This window comes from Bicyclus anynana, chromosome 24, assembly GCF_947172395.1.
Source record: "Bicyclus anynana chromosome 24, ilBicAnyn1.1, whole genome shotgun sequence".
NCBI lineage: Eukaryota > Metazoa > Arthropoda > Insecta > Lepidoptera > Nymphalidae > Bicyclus > Bicyclus anynana.
The window spans coordinates 530,266-550,321 of record NC_069106.1 but is presented as its reverse complement, the minus strand read 5'-3'; the positions used below and the strand labels follow the sequence as shown (position 1 = coordinate 550,321).

Genomic DNA, 20,056 nt, shown 5'->3' with positions numbered 1-20,056 from the left:
GAAGTAATAAACCTAATATTTAGAAAAAAAAAAATACAGATATAGCTTCCTATTTGTAGATTTCAGGAAAATCTTGAATCTTCATATATTTAATAATGAATCACTCACTTTTGTGGAGAAAAAAGGGCCCCCTGTTTATATTTGCTACAGGCCTCGCGCTAGCTTAATCCGGCACTGCCGCTACGTCTTGAGTTGTTGACAGTAATTTCCTTAATATAATTATCTCCATAAATGAGGATGTTTTATGTCTAATGAAGATGTATTTTCCACATTATTATTTTATTTGTTTCAATGTATCTTACATGATACTCTTTATTTTCAGTGTTTTGTTTGTTGTTAGTTATTGCACGGGTTGTTATTATAATAAATGTTTGAAATATCTTGTTGTTTTGTTTGATAGTCGGTTTCACCCGCGTAGTTTCTGTCCCCGTGAGAACACGCACGAAACAGCGTATATTACTCGCTGATAATGTAGTTTACCAATGGTGAAACCATTGGTAAACTACATTATCAGCGAGTTATTACCGAATTTTTAAAATCGGATAAGTAGTTTAGCACAGAATTAGCAATTATAATATAACGTATGGATCAAGTAAATGAAAGATAAATAATATATAACAGTCTATTTATTTAAAGATTTCAAAATAAATTTATTGCACCTATTTTAAAATATAATAACAGATTTCATTCACTATAAAAATAGTTCACTTTAATTTAATACAACAATATTTAACCTTATACTATGTACAGTTTTAGAAGTGTAAAGCTATGAACAGACAGACACCATAGCCGCAGCGGCATCGCAGAAATTTAACGAGAGCATACAGTGGCCAGACCTTCGCTTCTTTTATAAAAGCTGAAAGTTTGTCAGCCCATGGTTACCATACGTAGGTACGGTAACTTTTAACTAGTTTGAACCGTGGCGGCTTTTAACTAGTTTAAACCGTGGTGGCTTTTAACTAGTTTTAATCGTGGTGGCTTTTAACTAGTTTTAATCGTGGTGGCTTTTAGCTAGTTTAAACCGTGGTGGCTTTTAACTAGTTTTAATCGTGGTGGCTTTTAGCTAGTTTAAACCGTGGTGGCTTTTAACTAGCTTTAATCGTGGTGGCTTTTAACTAGTTTAAACCGTGGTGGCTTTTAACTAGTTTGAACCGTGGTGGCTTTTAACTAGTTTAAACCGTGGTGGCTTTTAAGTAGTTTAAACCGTGGTGGCTTTAAACTAGTTTAAACCGTGGTGGCTTTAAACTAGTTTAAACCGTGGTGGCTTTAAACTAGTTTAAACCGTGGTGGCTTTTAACTAGTTTAAACCGTGGTGGCTTTTAACTAGCTTTAATCGTGGTGGCTTTTAACTAGTTTGAACCGTGGTGGCTTTTAACTTGTTTTAACCGTGGTGGCTTTTAACTAGTTTTAGCCGTGGTGGTTTTTAACTAGTTTAACCCGTGGTGGCTTTTAACTTGTTTTAACCGTGGTGTCTTTTAACTAGTTTTAGCCGTGGTGGCTTTTGAAAGTAGCAGGTTTCAAGAACCAGACCAAATATAAAGCGTAATTATTTTATATTTTCCCCTTTTGTCCCCCAACTTTGCTTCTTAACAACCCTTTAAAAATATTAAAGATCAAACTTTCCCATCAAATTGAGGGTCTGGAGTCTGGACCTTTGTTACCTGTTATTTCTCAATGCCAAACACCATGTTTGCCTACCGTACTTATCTATGGTTAGAGCATGAGATGACAAACTGACAGCGTTTATAAAATGTCAAAGATCTACAAGTTCCAAGCCCTGACAGTGAGCTTGCTTAGTCGATTGATAACATTACGCCAGGCACGAACGCTCAATGAAGGTCATAGCACATATCAATTCGAAAAGAGATTGTAACAGTATAGCCTCGCCGTCGACCATAGGTTAATAGCGAGGCGATAAAGAAGAGGCAAGGCACAAAAAGCCTTAAGTTTGTCCCAAGGCGAAGCGATTCCGATTAATGTGCATACAAAGAATACTGGATGGCGCGAGTTGATACAGTCCATTTCAGTTTTGATATGTGTGCTAGGACCTTAAAAACTGTTGAAATATGAGATGAAATAGTTAAGGGAAAGTAACATTATAAAATTTGTTGGTTGCGTTAAAATAACACGTCCGAGAACTCCAAAGTTTCCTACCCTTTATGATTTATTCAATAAATAGTGATTAATGTCTACAATAAAATAAGCCAATATTCCATCAATGTCAATAAGATTTGTGAAAAATATTTTTTTTTAAATATTCCTATAGAATTAGAGAGTATAGTCTAAAAATAAATTACGACAGTATAATAAGGCATTTTCGAAAATTACTTAAGTAAGTTTTATACTCAGAGGCAGAATTATCCGCCCATTTAATTATACTCGCGTTATTTAAAAGTGGGTGGATAATTGTGCCTCTGGGTATAGATTAAATAAATCAACAAGACTTCTAAAAGTAGTAGCTATGATCATTTACAAAAATGCTTTTTAATGGAATTATAGGACGGCTTAAACTTGTCCTGTCGATTTAGTTTGTTTATAACTTACTCGTATATGTTGGGGTACCACGGAGGTACATTCGTGATAGACAGAAGATCGACCATTTTTCATACATTGCTGTCCCAGATTTATAAACCTAAAAAAATTAGTATCATTTGTTGAACAATAATATCACTTTTAGACTGGTTTAATTTCAGTTTGATTGGCAGTTGCATAATCAAGATATAGGCAAGTACCTACTTTATAAAACAACAAAAGAAACATTTCAAAATATATTAAAAACTGGGAATTAATTATTTTTTTGTAATTTTGATTTGCAAAAATAAAGGATTTACCGTAATTTTTAGGGTTTCGAACGTACGTAGTACAAAAACGGAAACCTTGTAATTTCACTCGCGTATATTTAGATGTGTGTTTTCTCGGAATCTATTCGACCTATTATTAATTTGAAAGCTACACATATCAATTCTTGTGACCCAAACGCAGATAAAGAGTTGAAAAATATTTTTTGCAAACTGCATCGTGTTCATCAAATGAAAGAGTTTGATAAGAGCATATTAAATATATTTTTTTTTGTAACATGCAGGGAGAATGGGAAACGGTCGGTCTCCTATAATTTTTCTTGTGAATTCTTCGGTAAAAATTTAATGCTGTCAATAAGAAAACAGTATTTTTCGAAGGCATTTTATAAATCACTAGCAGAATACGATGTCACCGACATAGTTCCCGTGGGAATACCTATCGAGAAAAAAAAATTCAAATCGCTCCAGTAGTTTCAACAATCAAAACTTACCTCTGTGACTCCCCAACAAATTATGACAAGATCCTTAACTAAAACTAAATATAACATGAATGAGTTTTTGGCATTCAATTTAGGCGAATTTAGAAAACTTAACTCACTAAAGAGTATTTAGAAGTTATAGTCCAGGACCTGGGAAACATTTTTACAATTAATCACTATCAACTTAATTTTCCATCACTAGCTTCACCTTGTATCTCCAAAATTTTCAAAATCATCATCATCAGCATACAATAAAAAAACTTCTTATAAGCAACCCCTAATCATTATCAACCCATATTCGGCTCACTGCTGACCTCGAGTCTCCTCTCAGAATGGGAAGGGTAAGGCCAATAGTCCACCACGCTGGCACAATGCGGATTGGCAGACTACACACACGCAGAGAATTAAGAAAATTCCCTGGTATGCAGGTTTCCTCATAATGTTTTCTTTCACCGTTTGAGACACGTGATATTTAATTTCTTAAAATGCACACAACTGAAAAGTTGGATGCATGACGGCTCATAGAAATTAACCCTAAGCACAGCTAAAGTCCAGCCGCTCGGAGAGTGCGTTTTTAACACCTGTATATATTTAAATATCTCTTTTATTAACCTTAATAACACAATAAACGTATTAATTTCGGGCAAAAAATATTAACATTTAATTAATTAACAAATATAACATTGACAGGTGTCATAAACGAACATATAACTAGTGGGGATACCTAATCCCCACTAGTTTTGATGTATCCATGAGCACACATTCATTTGGAATGATGTAAATATTTTTGGTTAATATAGAACAGCCAAAAAAATGTACTTCGCAAAGGACGAACGTATCATAACGAATAGACTTTACTCCTACAAATGAGCTTAATAGTGATCAATTATTATAAAAATATTCCCTGTCTCCTAGACTTTTATTACATTAAATTACAACAAAACCCGAAAAAAATGCAAATGCAATTTATTATATAACATATTTAAATAACAAATAATAGAAGTTAGACCTATATCACTATTTTTAACTTTCACAACGGCAATCATTACCTTATGACTTATTTTTAAAATTTTCATGTATTTCAATGTCCTAAATTATATATTTCTATAAAATTTCCATTTTCTTACAACAATAGTTATAAATACTATATCTCTTGAGCTGTATTTCTTAATAATAAAATATACTCAGAGACACAATTATCCGCCCACTTTATATACTCGTGTCATATTAAAGTGGGCGGATAATTGTGCCTCTAATGTAATAGATTTACAAAAAAAATATATTCACAGACGGTTAGATAAGTGATATGGTATTGTTTCTATTGCATTGCAATTGCAATGCGCCGATTCAACCAGCTTATGAACAAGGACACCGAAAAATTTCACAAGATTTCATCCGTGTACTAATTTCTTTGTAATTTCTTATCACTCAAGGCATTTTAAACGCTATTCTTATAAACACTAGGTTCATATTTCTCTTTTCGTGTAGCTCGAAAAGATTTACTAAGTTTGGCACTTTAAATAATTTTCAATTTTTAAAAATAAATATATTTCAATATGGCGCACACGCACACATTGTACTGGTATAGTGTATATGAAAGAAGTTATATTTGTGTTCTTGTAGTCATTCATATACACTACACAAGCAGTTTGAATGTTTGTTCGCGCTAGGTAAAATTACATAAATATTACATAAACTAGTGGACCATAAAATTACCCTATGACATTACCTGTTTTTGATATTTATTACAATCTAAAATTTAGTATAAACTTTGTTATATAGTTTTGATTTTCGGTCACATTTAAATTTTTCTCGCGAAATAAGATTGCTCAATTAAAAATAAGCATTTTATCAATTATTACCATTTCTGTAGTGAATGCTTGTTGTGAAGGAAAAGTAAACAGTTGTTAATGCCATGTTATTGTCCACCAGTTTATGTCACAAATAACAATAAATCTACAGATTTATAACTTAACTAAGTAAAAAAAAAAAATTGAGTCTCATACAGATTGGCAGGTGGCTCGCTTACCGCCTGGTGGCTTGTAACAACCGCTACAACGTATCGTCATGCGGCATGGTGCTTCAGGTCGAATATCTCCATGAGCAGGGGCTCTATGGGGTGTACGTCGAGGTAGACCCCCGTCACCTCCTCGGCGAACTTCCTGAGCTCCAGGATCTTCTGGATCAGCTTGAGGAAGGTGGACTTGGCTTCGCAGCCAGGGTACACGCTCTCCAGGTAGCGCCGTAGGAGATAGTAGTATGAGTTCTGCAGACAAACAGACAGAATTCACATATCTCATCATGATTACATCAAACATCATCGTCATCATCATCATCATCGTTATCAGCCGATGGACGTCCACAGCTGGACATAAGCCTCTTGTAAGGACAAAGAACGCGGTTTCTAGCGATCAGCATCCAGGTATTCTGCAACTTTCTTGATGTCGCTATTCCAGCAATTAAGGACCCCAAATACCATCGGCACTTCCAACTACGTGTCCCGCCCATTGCCACAAATCAAATCAGTAGCCAATTTTAATAATCCACTATGATTATTATCAGTCTATTTTGCGAAGTCCAATATTATCACCCTAAGCCTGTCAACAGTATTATAAGTAGCGTTTTAGAAAAGTATAGGGGCTAAATATGAACCTTGTGACAGGCCACAAGTACACCACCACTTGCCACTAGCCATTATACAATAATTGTCACTTCAATAAGATTTGAGAAGTATGATTTCAATATTTTTAAGTATTAACTAGCATCAATGGTTTAATATTTAATTTAAGTTATGATTATCTATATCAAATGCTTTGTTAATATCTATAAGTACGCGTACAGCTGGACTCCGTTATTAATTTAGAGTTTAATGTTTTGAACTAAATATACTCGGTGCTAAGACTGCAGGCTGCATTGAATTGTCGCACTGCTTTGATTACTGTCAGAATGCTGCTTGGATGGTTACCATACAACTTTTGTTAGGTGATATTGTATATAACTACTGATATAACTACTGTTGGATGAAGCCGTACTGTGATTACTGATAGAATCTCTGTTGGATGGTGTGGTACTACTGATAAAATTACTAATAGATGTTGTCGTCCTGCTTTGATTACTGGTAGAACTACTGTTGGATGTTGTCGTTCTGTGACTACTGATAGAACTGCTGTTAGATGGTGTGGTACTACTGATGAAATTACTAATGGATGTTTTCGTTCTGCTTCGATTACTGATAGAACTACTGTTGGATGTTGTCGTTCTGTGACTACTGATAGAACTGCTGTTAGATGGTGTGGTACTTGTGATAAAATTACTAATGGATGTTGTCGTTCTGCTTCGATTACTGATAGAACTACCATTTAATGTTGTCGTACTTCACTACTGACTAAACGTCTGTTGGTTCTTCATATTCCATATTGGGAGTCCAGATCCGGCTACTGCTGTGGTAGACATTACCTGCTCTAGCTTGATGACGTCGCGGTGCACCACCTTGGCGCGGTCGGGCGTGAACAGCAAGATGGCGGACATGATGAGGATGACGTTCTCGTCGGTGCGCCAGCGCGGGTCGAACGAGCGGATGAACTGCTCGTGCGAGCGGTAGATGTTGCCCTTCGCGAGTTTCAGCACGTCCGTCTGGATGGTGCCGTACTGCTCGTGGCAGTGCGGCAGCTGCGGGTGATACAACTGCTGTAGTAGATCAAGATGAAAGAAAGAAAGATTTTTTTTTTAAATTCTTGTCTGTTACGAGTACTAGCCAAGTACTAGCCTACTATAAAACGGAGGAGGTTTTATTCGAAAATAGAATCATTATAGGTAATAATATGATTTTTTTTCTAAAATAATTAAAAAAACTTTAAATTGGAATGAAATGCAGCGTTCTTGTCTGTGGAATGCGTTAAGTTTTTTATTTAATTTTTATTGAGTTGCAAATAGAGCTAGATTTGAAGAAATGGGACACCTGTACGGTGTAATACTTTTGCCTTTTTCTCATGTGAAAGAAAAATTAAATTAAAAAGCGAGAATTTAAAAAACAATTGGCGTGAATAATACACAATTAATTTTTTTAAGAAATTCATTGTAAATTTGTGACCGTAACTTACATATTTTTCAACATTAATTGTTATTGTTTTCTTTATCTAGTGAGAATGGTGATCCTAATTTGGAAATGGATGAAATTTTCAATCAAATGGTAACACCATCAAAGTCGAGACGCATTTACTTAAATACCTACCTAGGTAAAGTGGAGAAATATCTATAATATATTTCAATACCTAATTTCAGCTAAGCCGTGAAAGATTAACAAACATTCATATCATCAAAATCATCAGTTTTCGCAAATCTCGGGAAACCATGGATTTTTTCGGGATAAAAACATTAAGTGTTAATCCAGAGTAAAACCTATTTCCATTCCAATCAGTAGTAGCGACGTTAAAGAGTAACAAACATACAAACATCCATACAAACTTTCGCGTTTATAATATTAGTACGATCTTTGGGGATGGTATTCCACTGACCATCAGATGGGCCATCATTTTGATAAGTCAATAATGACAAAAAATCATCCCTTACCTTCCACTTGGAAAGTCAATAATAACAAAAATCATCCCTTACCTTCCACTTGGTAAGTCAATAATAACAAAAATCATCCCTTACCTTCCACTGGTTCCGTTGTCCGTCGTAAGTCATCGTACTGCGAAGCACCATCATCTCTATGCAGCCTCCCTTCAACAGAGCTATCTGAAGAAGGAAATTAACGTATTCTATACTAATATTATAAAGGCGAAGTCAATATAGTGAGTCTGTCTGTTATATATTTTTCAAGCCATATTAACAAATAACGTGGCGTTTTAGTGGTACCTACATGAATTTTCAAAATCGGTTCAGTAGATGCAGAGATTACCCCTATAACACCACAAACTTAACCGTTTTATAATATTAGTATAGATGTATAGATAATGTAATTCAAGAATTTATGAAACTCTTCGGTTCGTCATTCATAATATGCACTGCAAAGATATGAGATCCTTGTCACTTTATGCTTTCCCTATCATCTACAAATGGATAGAATAGATACCCATATTGTAGATGTACCCATATTGTACTTGAAGATTTAAGTTAAGCGTGAATAGGTATCTTAATTTAGCCAAGAGCTTGTTTATATAAAAAAATCTTCACTTTTCATACACATTTCACATATCCCGCGGGAACCATGAATTTTTCCGAGATGCAAAGTAGCTAATACAAGGTAAGGTAAGGTAATTTCAGTCATATCGATTAAGTAATTGCGGTACAAAGTAACAAAAATCCATAAAAACATTCACGTTTATATTATTAGTAGGTAGTATTAAAAAAGAGAGGTTGTTCACTACCTGGTCTTCTTCACACATGTTCTTGAAGGCGTTGATCTTCTTAGCGATCTTGATGAGGCGTCTGATGGCGACCGCGGTCAGATTCACTATCGTTATCAGCATCGGGTCGTGCTTGCCGTTGCCGTCCTGTAAAAAAGACATATTTTCGTTACACTCATTGAGCTTTTAAAATAAAAGGACGCACAATCATATAGAAAATTTCACTTAAAAAGTGGCCCATTTTGCTTTGACCGTTTTAGAATTATTGGTAAAGAAAATTATACCTAAATAAAGTCCAATATTCAATAAAATCCCAAATTCAGAGCAAATTCAACCTTAAGAATTGAGTTTAAGGTTGAATCTGCAAATGCGACTACTTGAATTGAGTGCCAAGAAGTTGTTTGGCACGCATTGATTGGGAACGTTTTTGGCCGCTGATTGTGCATCCACTTTTTAATAGGAGATCGATGTACACTAGTTAAAAAGCACGCTTGTTACTCGTTTCTCATAATACAGTTAGGGAGGGAAATGCAAACAGGTTTTATTTATCGGAAAATTTTCCATTTTGTGTAATTTGAAAGTATAGTGTACCGATGGGGTACCGACATACCTCAACGTGTCGCGAAGCTGAAGTGGTAGTTCGAAGAGTCGATGGACGTTGGGGAAACGCAGTCTTGGTCGACCCCCACCAGGTAATACACCGAGATACATAATAACCCTGTTAATATGGTGGAAGTCCCTATGTGGCGAACGAACTCTTTCGTTCGCCCACTTTAAGTTAGGCCATCTACATTCACATTCCAGATTCATTTCATATTTAGAATTCCCTTGACCGCGCATGCGTGGATATATTGTTTCGCCCATACATTACATCTTTACCACTTCATCATTCCACACCGCTTCATCTATTTGATAGACCTTTTATTTTATATAACTCTACTATTTATAATTCAGTGAAATAATAAATATACTAATCAACAACATCGCCTCATTCAAGTATACCAATATATCAAACCTCTATGGCGATACCTACAAGAGACCAATGTACAGCAGTGGACGTCCTTCGGCTGATAATGATGACAATGATAGTGCCTACCCTAATAAAAAGCTTTGTGCACACCACTGATAAAGCTACGAATATAACTAACCTTCAGGACGCCGGTAGAAGCCACCTCCCCGATGAGCTGCGACAGGTCATCGTCGATGGGTGCGTGCAGCGCCTTGTTGGCGACGATCAGCTCGTTGAGCTTCGCGCGCTCCACCTGATGCAGAACCCTTCATCATCAGCACCGGGATTATGGCATAGTCTCGCTGATGAGTGCCTACGTTAATCTATCTATAGTTCTCTACCATAGGTTCTTAACCTGGTCGGTTTTGTGCATTTGAGACTAGAATAAAAGACTGGGAGTATATAGGATACGTCGATGTCAAACAGAGACGTGAATAGGGATGATGACAGTTTTTTAAATCTATACTAATATTATAAAGCTGAAAGAGTTCGTTTGTTTGTTTGTTTGATTGAACGCGCTAATCTCAGGAAGTACTGATCCGATTTGAAAAAATCTTTCAGTGGTTATTTCAGCCCATTTATTGTGGAAGGCTATAGGCTATATATTATCCCCATATTTCTACAGGAACGGGAACCACGCGGGTGAAACCCCGCGGCGTCAGCTAGTTGTATATAAATTAGGAGTATGCTAATAGTAAAGCAATTTTGTAAAAGTAACAGGGTATTTCTGAGATCAATACTTTCAGAACTACAGGAATTTAAAGGGTCATATTTGCGGCACTGCCACGGATCCCTGAAAAACCCGCAATACAAATTGGTACGAATTAATGACGTCGTTAATCTTAATGATGTTTAGATTGTTAATGTTTGTTATTTGTGCGTTTATGTTTATAGTCATTAGTTTATATATTGGAAAACGTCACGTTAACGTAAGAAAGCTAAAACTATGCATTTTTATGTAATTACGATAAAAGATTTTCAATAGATTTTGTATATAATTTTAATTATTTTGCAAACATCCAGACAATCTTTTCTTTTTACGTATAAATTGGTTAACATTGACTTTATTTACTCGAATGTTTCATATATTCAAACCTAGTCAACATCCCCATTGGTCTAAGGAAACTTTTAAACATAACTCTAAAGGGAAAATAAAATCTAATTCTAGTGAAAAAAAGAAAACAGTAAGTGTAAACACAGGCAGCAGGCTAGTATGTAGACAAAGATGATTCAATAATACCTAATGCTAAGTAATGAATATTACATTACATCATAAGCCGTAGTTTGATTGTATGTAATGACTCATAGAACATCGACATAAAACAAGTAGGTATACAATCTGCAATTTAAAACTGCAAAGTCATTTCTGAATTAGTGTATTTTGCACATTTTACCTACTGGTTAAGAGCCGTGACCGCCCAGTGGATAAGACCTCTGCCTCCGATTCCAGGTTGTTGGTTCGAATCCGGTCCGGGGCATGTACCTCCAACTTTTCAGTTGTGTGCTTTTTAAGAAATTAAATATCACGTGTCTCAAACGGTGAAGAAAAAACATCGTGAGGAAACCTGCATACCAGAGAAATTTTCTTAATTCTCTGCGTGTGTGAAGTCTGCCAATCCGCATTGGGCCAGCGTGGTGGACTATTGGCCTAACCCCTCCCATTCTGAGAGGAGACTCGAGCTTAGCAGTGAGAGGAATATGGGTTGATAACGACGACCTACTGGTTATGTTGCGCATATCAGTATATAGTCGGGCATGGTGGGCCGTGCCCACCCTAGGATTCTGGGCTATATGGAATTCTATTATGATACTAATACTAGACTTAGATACGCTAATATGTTGCGGCTGAATATGGGAGCACAAATAAACTTAATATTAGCCAACTTAAAACTATACTAATATCATATTTTTATACGTAGGTTAATTTAATTGATTGTAGCTTTAAAGACAAAACGTGTTTAGTTGCTATGGTCCCACAGACAGACAAAAATAGCAGTCAAATTCATAACGCTACGAAAATAGATTTTCGTTGGGTGGTTAGAAAGTAACGGTTGTAAATTTTATAGTTAACTAGTTAACATGAGTACTATTACTATTAGAAAATCTATACTAATATATTAAAGCTGAAGAGTTTGTTTGTTTGTTTGAATGATTGAACGCGCTAATCTCAGGAACTACTGGTCCGATTTGAAAAATTCTTTCAGTGTTAGATAGCCCATTTATCGAGGAAGGCTATAGGCTATATATTATCCCTATATTCCTACGGGAACGGGAACCACATGGGTGAAAAGGTCTTAGAGAGAAATACTGGAAAGGCTTTATTCATAAGGATTTAAAAATCGATATTGTTGCAGCTTCACATAAACATACATATACAGCTAAACTTATCAGACGACAACAAGTAACTCTTATAATATTTTTTTATAAACTTTTTTAGTGTTTTGTATTAGCGGACGCCCGCGACTTCGTCCTTGTGAAATTCAGTTTTTCACAAATATCTCGGGAATCGTCGATTTTGTTCGGATAAAAAGTAGCCTATGTGATAATTCAGAGTAAAATCTATTTACATTCCAAATTTTAACCAAATTGATCCAGTAGCCGCAGCGTAAAGGAGGAACAAATATACATACACACACACACACACACAAAAACTTTTGGCTTTATAATATTAGTGTTATGTGATTATTAAGATTGTTATAAATTTTAAAAAAGATTTTTTTTAAATAAATGAAAGAAAAAAAATTCATGTCAACGAACTAGCGCACTTTTCGCAACTCTCCAAGTTAAGAAATTTTACTCAATATTACATTATCAACCCATATACGGCTCACTGCTGAGCTCGAGTCTCCTCTCAGAATGAGAGGGGTTATGCCTATTGTCCACCACGCTGGCCCAATGCGGATTGGCAGACTTCACACACGCAGAGAATTAAGAAATTCTCTGGTATGCAGGTTTCCTCAAGATGTTTTCCTTCACCGTTAGAGACACGTGATATTTAATTTCTTAAAATGCACACAACTGAAAAGTTGGAGGTGTTGGACTGGATTCGAACCCACACCCTTTGGAATCGGAGGCAGAGGTCATATCCACTGGGATATCACGGCTCTCATATATTACTCAATATATAAACAACAATAACAAAGACCTCGTTAAGTTCTCGCGAGGAGCCGCTGCAGCTGCCCACAGACGTGTACGCCTCGAACTCCAGCTTGATCGCCTCGCACAGGATGGACTCCATCGAGTTCGGCTCTATCCTGCGAACAGTGCTAGTGTTAAAGCACTTCCTCATGTACCAGAGCACATTATTACTTGCTAATTCCTCCTCCTCAATCCGACCCTATCGCAAAATCTATTTTTGGCTCTCGTCTACGTCATCTGTTGCTGCTCTGCCATTGGTTAATGTTACCTCTCAACGTCCTGCAGTATGTCCCTGGCCTTGTTGACGTCCGGGTTGGTGCTGGTGGACGGCATCTCTTCGCAGACGTGCTTCTGGCTCTCGTCTACGTCATCTATTGCTGCACTGCCATTGGTTAATATTGATCTGAAAATAACAAAAATTCAAAATTCATTTATTTCGAGTAGCCTTAGTTTACAAGCACATTTGAACGTCAGGAATGTCCATTTGTACTGACTACCACAGCGCGATTCTGCTGAAAAGAGCTGATAGTAATCTGAACACTTGCTCTTATAAAAATCATCATCATATCAGATGGACGTTCACTGCAGGACATAGGCCTTTCGTAGGGACTTCCAAACTTCACGATACTGATGGCATGGCTTCGCTATATGTTGAGCTATGTTGGTGGTTTAAAAATAAATATAAAAATCATACATGATTTTAATTTACGATAGTAAAATCATTTTAATATTTGTTAATTTTATTTCCGTGTGAAGGTGGAAGCTGATCCAATGGCCTAGAAACATTTTTATCAGTAAGGAATATACCAACTGTGAAGCAACTGAAGTAAATGTCATGACAAGTGTACACCTGGTGTGGACCTTGGTAATCGGAATGTTTATTAGGTACCAGTAAAATTATACGAATTTGAGACTTGGTCATTCAGAGTTCGGCTCATGCACATCATGTTATTTGCTACTTCAACTTCGCGACTTGTTGAGCTATGGTGAGCCGTATAGCTCAAAATATGTAACTGACGGTCGAATAAAACAAGTGTTGCTAATCAAAAGAAAGGTTACGTATTTACAGATATTATTATCAATTACAATAATCCAAGGTGACGTTCACAACAGGAAGCTATCGCGCAACATTCGCTACAACATTAATCGTCTACTCGTTATGATAAGCCGCTCAGGTCACGATCCTTATCATCATCTTTAGTGAGATTTGCACACTCTTTGCATTACGAGTCTATTCAAAACGTTGCGGTATAAAAGATAATGCTTTTTTATCTTTTGGGTTTATTTACGATCAGTAAAATAACTTAAAATATAATGAAGTTATTTAAATCGAGAAAGGTATGCCTAGATGGTTTGGGCACACCTACAGGATAAGTGCAAGGAGACTCATCATCATCATTATCAGTCCATTTTTAACTGCCTACTACAGGGCTCCAATGCGGATTAGAGTGATTATGGTTCTTTAACGACAATATGTTGATGATGACGACCGAGACAGCTAAACATGGTCAGGTCCACCAACTTTTTAACCTCGGGCAAATAATTCAACTAAAAATATCTTATTAGAAAAAAAAAGCTCATAGCCCGATACCCGATGACCTCATGGGTTTACGAGGCAGTTATCTGACTAGAGGAGATTAACAAAATGGATTTATAAAGAGAGTGTGAATGGTATTGCTGGGAGGGGAGCATCAAGGCGAACCAAATCCAGGGCATTCTTAAAATATAGGCCCTAAGCCTACGAATTCGTGTGAAAAGATTGACGAAAATAGAAGAAGCAAGGAAGAAGGAATGCGAGGATCGCAGCAACTGGAAGGTTGTGGTATCTGTCTTCCCCTACGCGAACGATGTTATTATGTCAATTAAGTTGAAGTTACTATACAATGGGGATGATGACTAGGTTTGAATATATTGATTTTTATGATACATTCGGGTAAATAAGGTCAATGTTAACTAATTTATACATAAAAAGCAAATATTGACTGGATATTTGCAAAATAAATAAGATTATAAAATTTTAAAATCTATTAAAAATCTTTTATCGTAATTAGATGAAAATTTATACAGTTTTAGCTTCCTTACATTAAATATGACATTTTTTAATATATGAACTATAAACATAAACGCAGAAATAACAAAGATATTAGTAATTTTGTTTTAACGCACATACAAATCTAATGATCATTACATTGCCTACGACGTCATTAGTTCGTGCCATTTTGTATGGAGCGTTTTTCAGGGATCCGCGGCAGCGCCGCAAATCTGACCCTTTAAAACCCTGTATCCCTGTATCTGCGATAAAGTAATTATCGCAGACACCTTGTTACTTTTACAAAATTGCTTTACTATTAGCGTACTCTTAATTTATATACAATTTAAAAAACTGTCATCATTCCTATTGATCTGTTTATAAAGGCTGCTGACTGATCTATCAACACAGCTCTAACCACTGATTGACCACAAACAATCTGCCAAGAATTAACGATTTTGAAGATGACATGCATTAAAGTAAAAAACCCGAATTCAGTAGTTCATGTGTGGGATTTCGTCCACGAGGACGAAATTAAGTAATAAGCTATTTAAATTATTAAATACAGAGATGATTGGAGGCAATCGGATCGGCTTACACACAGGAAGTACTAATAACGAATTGTAAATGAAGATTGTTGCAAATTACAAATCAAAATCGTTTTATTTCAAATACGCATAGTTTACAAATTACGTTCATATTGGAATAATCAATTTGAACTGTTAATAGAGACACTACTGGCAGACAAACTTGATCATTCATAAGTGCCTGTAAACTATAGGCTTATATTAAATCGTTTTCGTTAATCTATAGTTGTTAAGAAAAAAACGACCTTAGATACATATACATTAAAGTTTAAATTAGCTTAGAGCATTGTAGATACATGGTTTCGTATTCTGTGGTATTTTTATTAGTAATACAACTATCACCACTCTGTTTCAGTCACATAGTTCCCATGTCAGCAGGAAGACTGGGATAAACAAGCCCATGTTACTCGCTGATAATGTAGCTTTCTATTAGTGAAAGACCTTTTCAAATAGGTTTAGTGGTTTAACTGTGATACAAAACAAACAAGTAAGATTGAACGTAGAGATATGAGTATCTACAAAATTATCTTTGCAATGCACCTGTTACGTTTAGTCATCACTATTTTTGCTGATAATGATTCTCAATGATTAAACATGTAACTTATGAAGGTCTTACTAAATAGAAATTAACATTTTTTCTTATCTCAGATAGGCCTTAAAATTTTATTTACGAAATCACTTTATCATGCCTGATTGTAAGTGATACAATAGGGTAGTTGACTCGTATCCAATTTAATATAAACAATATTAATTTAGCATAGTACATGGAATAAGGGTCCGAAATATATCCATACTAGCTGACGCCGCGCGGTTTCACCCGCGTGGATTCCGGTCCCGTAGGAATACGGGGATAATATATAGCCTATAGCCTTCCTCGATAAATGGGCTATCTAACACTAAAAGAATTTTTCAAATCGGACCAGTAGTTCCTGAGATTAGCGCATTTAATCAATCAAACAAACAAACTCTTCAGCTTTATAATATAAGTATAGATTAATTAATAAAAGTTAAGGATTTCAAATTTTCCAAACGTCAAAAACGCTGTCATCCATTTTGTGACGTCAAAATGTTACTTGATGTACTAAACGTCAAACAAATGTTTAACTAACATTTTTGTCAAACACTCAGTTTGTTATAGTGACGTCATGAAACAGTTGAAATATAGACCTTCATGGCCGACAACGGTTTTGGTTCGTATTGACAACATTTTCATGTAATCACATCCCAAAAAAATATGAAAAACAAATTTATTCAGTAGAATGTTAAAAGAATGAGATAATTTAAAAAAAGTGTCAACTAGCCTATTACACAGGCCTACAATCTACATATATGTATAATATATCAAACAGGCTTGAGAGCCACAAAAGTAGCCTCACCATCCAAAAATATGTGTCAACTAGCGGGCGCCCGCGACGTCGTCCACGTGGAATTCAGTTTTTTCACAAATCCCGCGGGAACCATGGGTTTTTCCAGGATAAAAGTAGCCTATGTGTTAGTCCAGAGTAAAATCTATTTTCATTCCAAATTTCAGCCAAATTGCTGCAAAATTGACAAAGTTTCCTACAAACCTTCATCCCATATTTTATCCCCTTGGGGGTAGAATTGATCAAAATCCTTTCTTAGCGGATGCCTATGTCATAACATCTACCTGCATGCCAAATTTCAGCCCGATCCGTTCAGTGGTTTGGGCTGTGCGTTGATAGACCACTATGTCAGTCAGTCACCTTTAAGTTTTAGATATTTAGATGACATTTTGTGAATCTTTAAACCTACATAATGTTATTGAGGTTTAAAAGTAAACTCACCGTATGCTATTTTGTTTTGGTGGCTCGTACATGCTGTCCACGCTGTCACATATATTGCTGTACCCCGACTCCACCACCCTCTGGTCGTACACGGCTCGGTTGATGATGCTCTTCTCGTCTATGGGGTACACTTTCATGGTGTACGGCTGGTTGGTGCTCTGCACGGGGACATACTGGCTGTACATGGCTGTGCTCATGGTGTTGTCCAAGTCAGTGTTTATGGGTGAGGGGGGGTAATGAGCCGTGCTGTGAGGACTGCATGTTGTACTGTTTAGTACATTGTATTGTAAACCTGCAAAAAATCATCATCATCATAGTCCCACTTTAGGGCCAGGCCTGCCTCCCCATGGGAGAAAGGTTACTGAGCTTATATCCTCAACACTGCTCTAATGCAGTTGACAGGTTTAGGATGGTACTGTTTGTTTCTTTTACATTATTTTTTTTTATATATTGTTACCAGTAGACATGCAATAAATGACATTAAATCTCATGAAGGGAATTAAGACTGATTTCAATCAATAGCAGCAGCAATCATTTCAATCAATGTGCTGAAACAAGTGATTGGATTGCTCCACATATTGTCTATTTCTCTTTACTTGGAAAGATTATGTTCTTCTTCTTTCTTCTGGGCCGTTTCCGCACTTAGCCATGTGATTGGCCGTTGTGCGTTAGATTAAAGATGTAAAGATTATGTTATATACTCCTGTAGGCCTAGCATGTAACTAGGCCAACGGGAGTGTATAGCATAATCTTACAAACTCTGAACAAAAAAATTCCAAGCAAAAATAAAGGCTCTGTACTTCATAGACCAGTGTGGTGAGGCTGCATTTTGTTATCTGATTCTTACTTTTTTTCTTTTATATTGTGAAGATTAACACATATATTTAAAACATAATCAAAATTAACAAATAAGTTAAATTAGCATGGCCTTCAATGGACGGTCAGCTACACATGCCATGAAGTACCCACAAGCAATTTGCTGTTATACAATAGTAATGAATTATTATTAAAATAAAAAATATAATGTACATAACTTAATTACAATTATAATTACTTAATTACATTATGTTATGGTAGCATTGGATAGGTTACATTGATTAAGGGCAACTTTGCAAAACAGGGTGAAGTCTACCAAATATTTGCCATATCTTTGAAACATGTTCTCCAATTTATTATTCAGAAAAGCCTGTGACAGGAGTATGACAATAGTCCAGCAGGGACTGAACCACACCCTCTATGGTGATAAGTCTGGCCCCTTTACCATTGAGTTATTGAGGCTTTCAATTGTTACAAGGAACTATCACTTACAAGTATACCACATTGTGTCATCAAAACTTGTAAGTAAATAACAATAATTATGTAATTCAAACCTGTGTCATGTATCGGAGGAACATAATTTAACTCATCGTCTCTCCTGAAATTCTTAGAACTAGATACAGAGTCATCAGGATCATTTAAATGTCGTTTTTTAGCTCGATTCTCTTCTATTTTCCGCCGTTTTTCCGCTTTATCCTCTTCCGACATGATAAACTCCTTCACCATACCGATAGACAGACACTTTTCTAATCTACATTTCTGACAGAATCTCCTCGTTAAAACAGTAATAGTGCAGTTGTTCGAGAAAGGGCATTTAAACTGCTTGTTGACTAATGCGTTGCGTCGGAAGAACGCTTTACAGCTCTCGCAGGATATCGCGTTAAAGTTGTACCCGAGAGCCTTGTCCCCGCAGACGAGGCATATCTTTTGCAAATTTACATTCAAATCCTTCTTCTGACCGTTACCATCGTCCGTTTTAGAGTTATCCTCACTCGTGGTGTCCATTTTCAGTATAAAATGCAGTCATTAGTCACTGAGATAAACACAAAACATTGAACACTTCGTGGAACTTCACTAGTTTCGTAAACATGATAACTTTATAAGAAAATAATTCCATAGTCCGCTACGTGAAAGTGATAAGGTCACGTCATGGATTAAAGTTGACCAGTTTGGCGAAAACTGAAGATAACAGAATAATTTTTTAAAATATTTTGATAAAAATAAATATGTTGCTTACAAAATGTGAACAAATAAAATAATAATGACATTGACATGACATAAGTCCATTGGTCACTGTCACAAACGTCAGATGAAGCCGAAGGGGTCACTGTCAACGTCAACGTCGTGATTTTTTTTCTATTAAGAAGCTTTGGAGGACAGGCCTGGATTGATTCCTTTCAGCAACATATTATATTACTAGTGAAAAATATATTTTAGCCTAATATTTTTTAGTTTAACATAATTTAAAAATTCTGGATTAACAATCAACCTATACTGTGATTCACTAATTTTCCAGCAAAAGTTTTTTAGCGCCATCTATGATGCATCTATAAACACTGTATTTTATTGTAGCGAATTATTAATCTTTAGGACTATAAAAGGACAACTCGAGGACAAGGAAATTAAGGAAGAAGTAGTAGTAGTTTTAAATAAAAGTAACATTTTCTATTTTAGCACATTTTCACGGAGTTCGACCTCTCGAATTTTTAGTTTTTTAAATACCTACCTACCTACTTATTAGCCATGAGTGTAGTCAAGCGCGACTCTATTTTGTACTTAAAAAGGTTCTATTTTATACACTAGCGGACGACCGTGACTTCGTCCGCCCTTAGACCTCTTTGATCGAGCCCTTACAGTAGTGTCGCTGTAAAAATGGAGTAACTTCTCCCGTTTTCCCATCATATCCCTTCACTGCTCTGCTCCTATTGATCGTAGCGTGATGAAAAGTATACTATAACCTGCCCATGAGTATGAAGAATAACTGTACCAAATTTCGTTAAAATCCATCGAGTAGTTTTTGTTTCTTTAACGAACATACAGACAGACA

The 20,056-nt window shown here is 36.0% G+C and overlaps 1 protein-coding gene across 1 annotated transcript; it reads right to left on the bottom strand.

Annotated features, from left to right (window-relative positions):
* Positions 1–608: 608 nt before the first annotated feature.
* Positions 609–19,279, bottom strand: LOC112049558 (nuclear hormone receptor HR96). Its single transcript, XM_024087498.2, has 9 exons — positions 18,564–19,279; positions 17,194–17,485; positions 13,041–13,175; positions 12,780–12,888; positions 9,774–9,887; positions 8,647–8,772; positions 7,931–8,014; positions 6,734–6,946; positions 609–5,543 (listed from the first exon to the last, which is right to left on the bottom strand). Exons 1-9 carry the CDS (start codon positions 19,012–19,014, stop codon positions 5,343–5,345), a joined length of 1,725 nt encoding a protein of 574 aa, XP_023943266.2. The 5' UTR covers positions 19,015–19,279; the 3' UTR covers positions 609–5,342.
* Between the last annotated feature and the right edge of the window lie 777 nt (positions 19,280–20,056).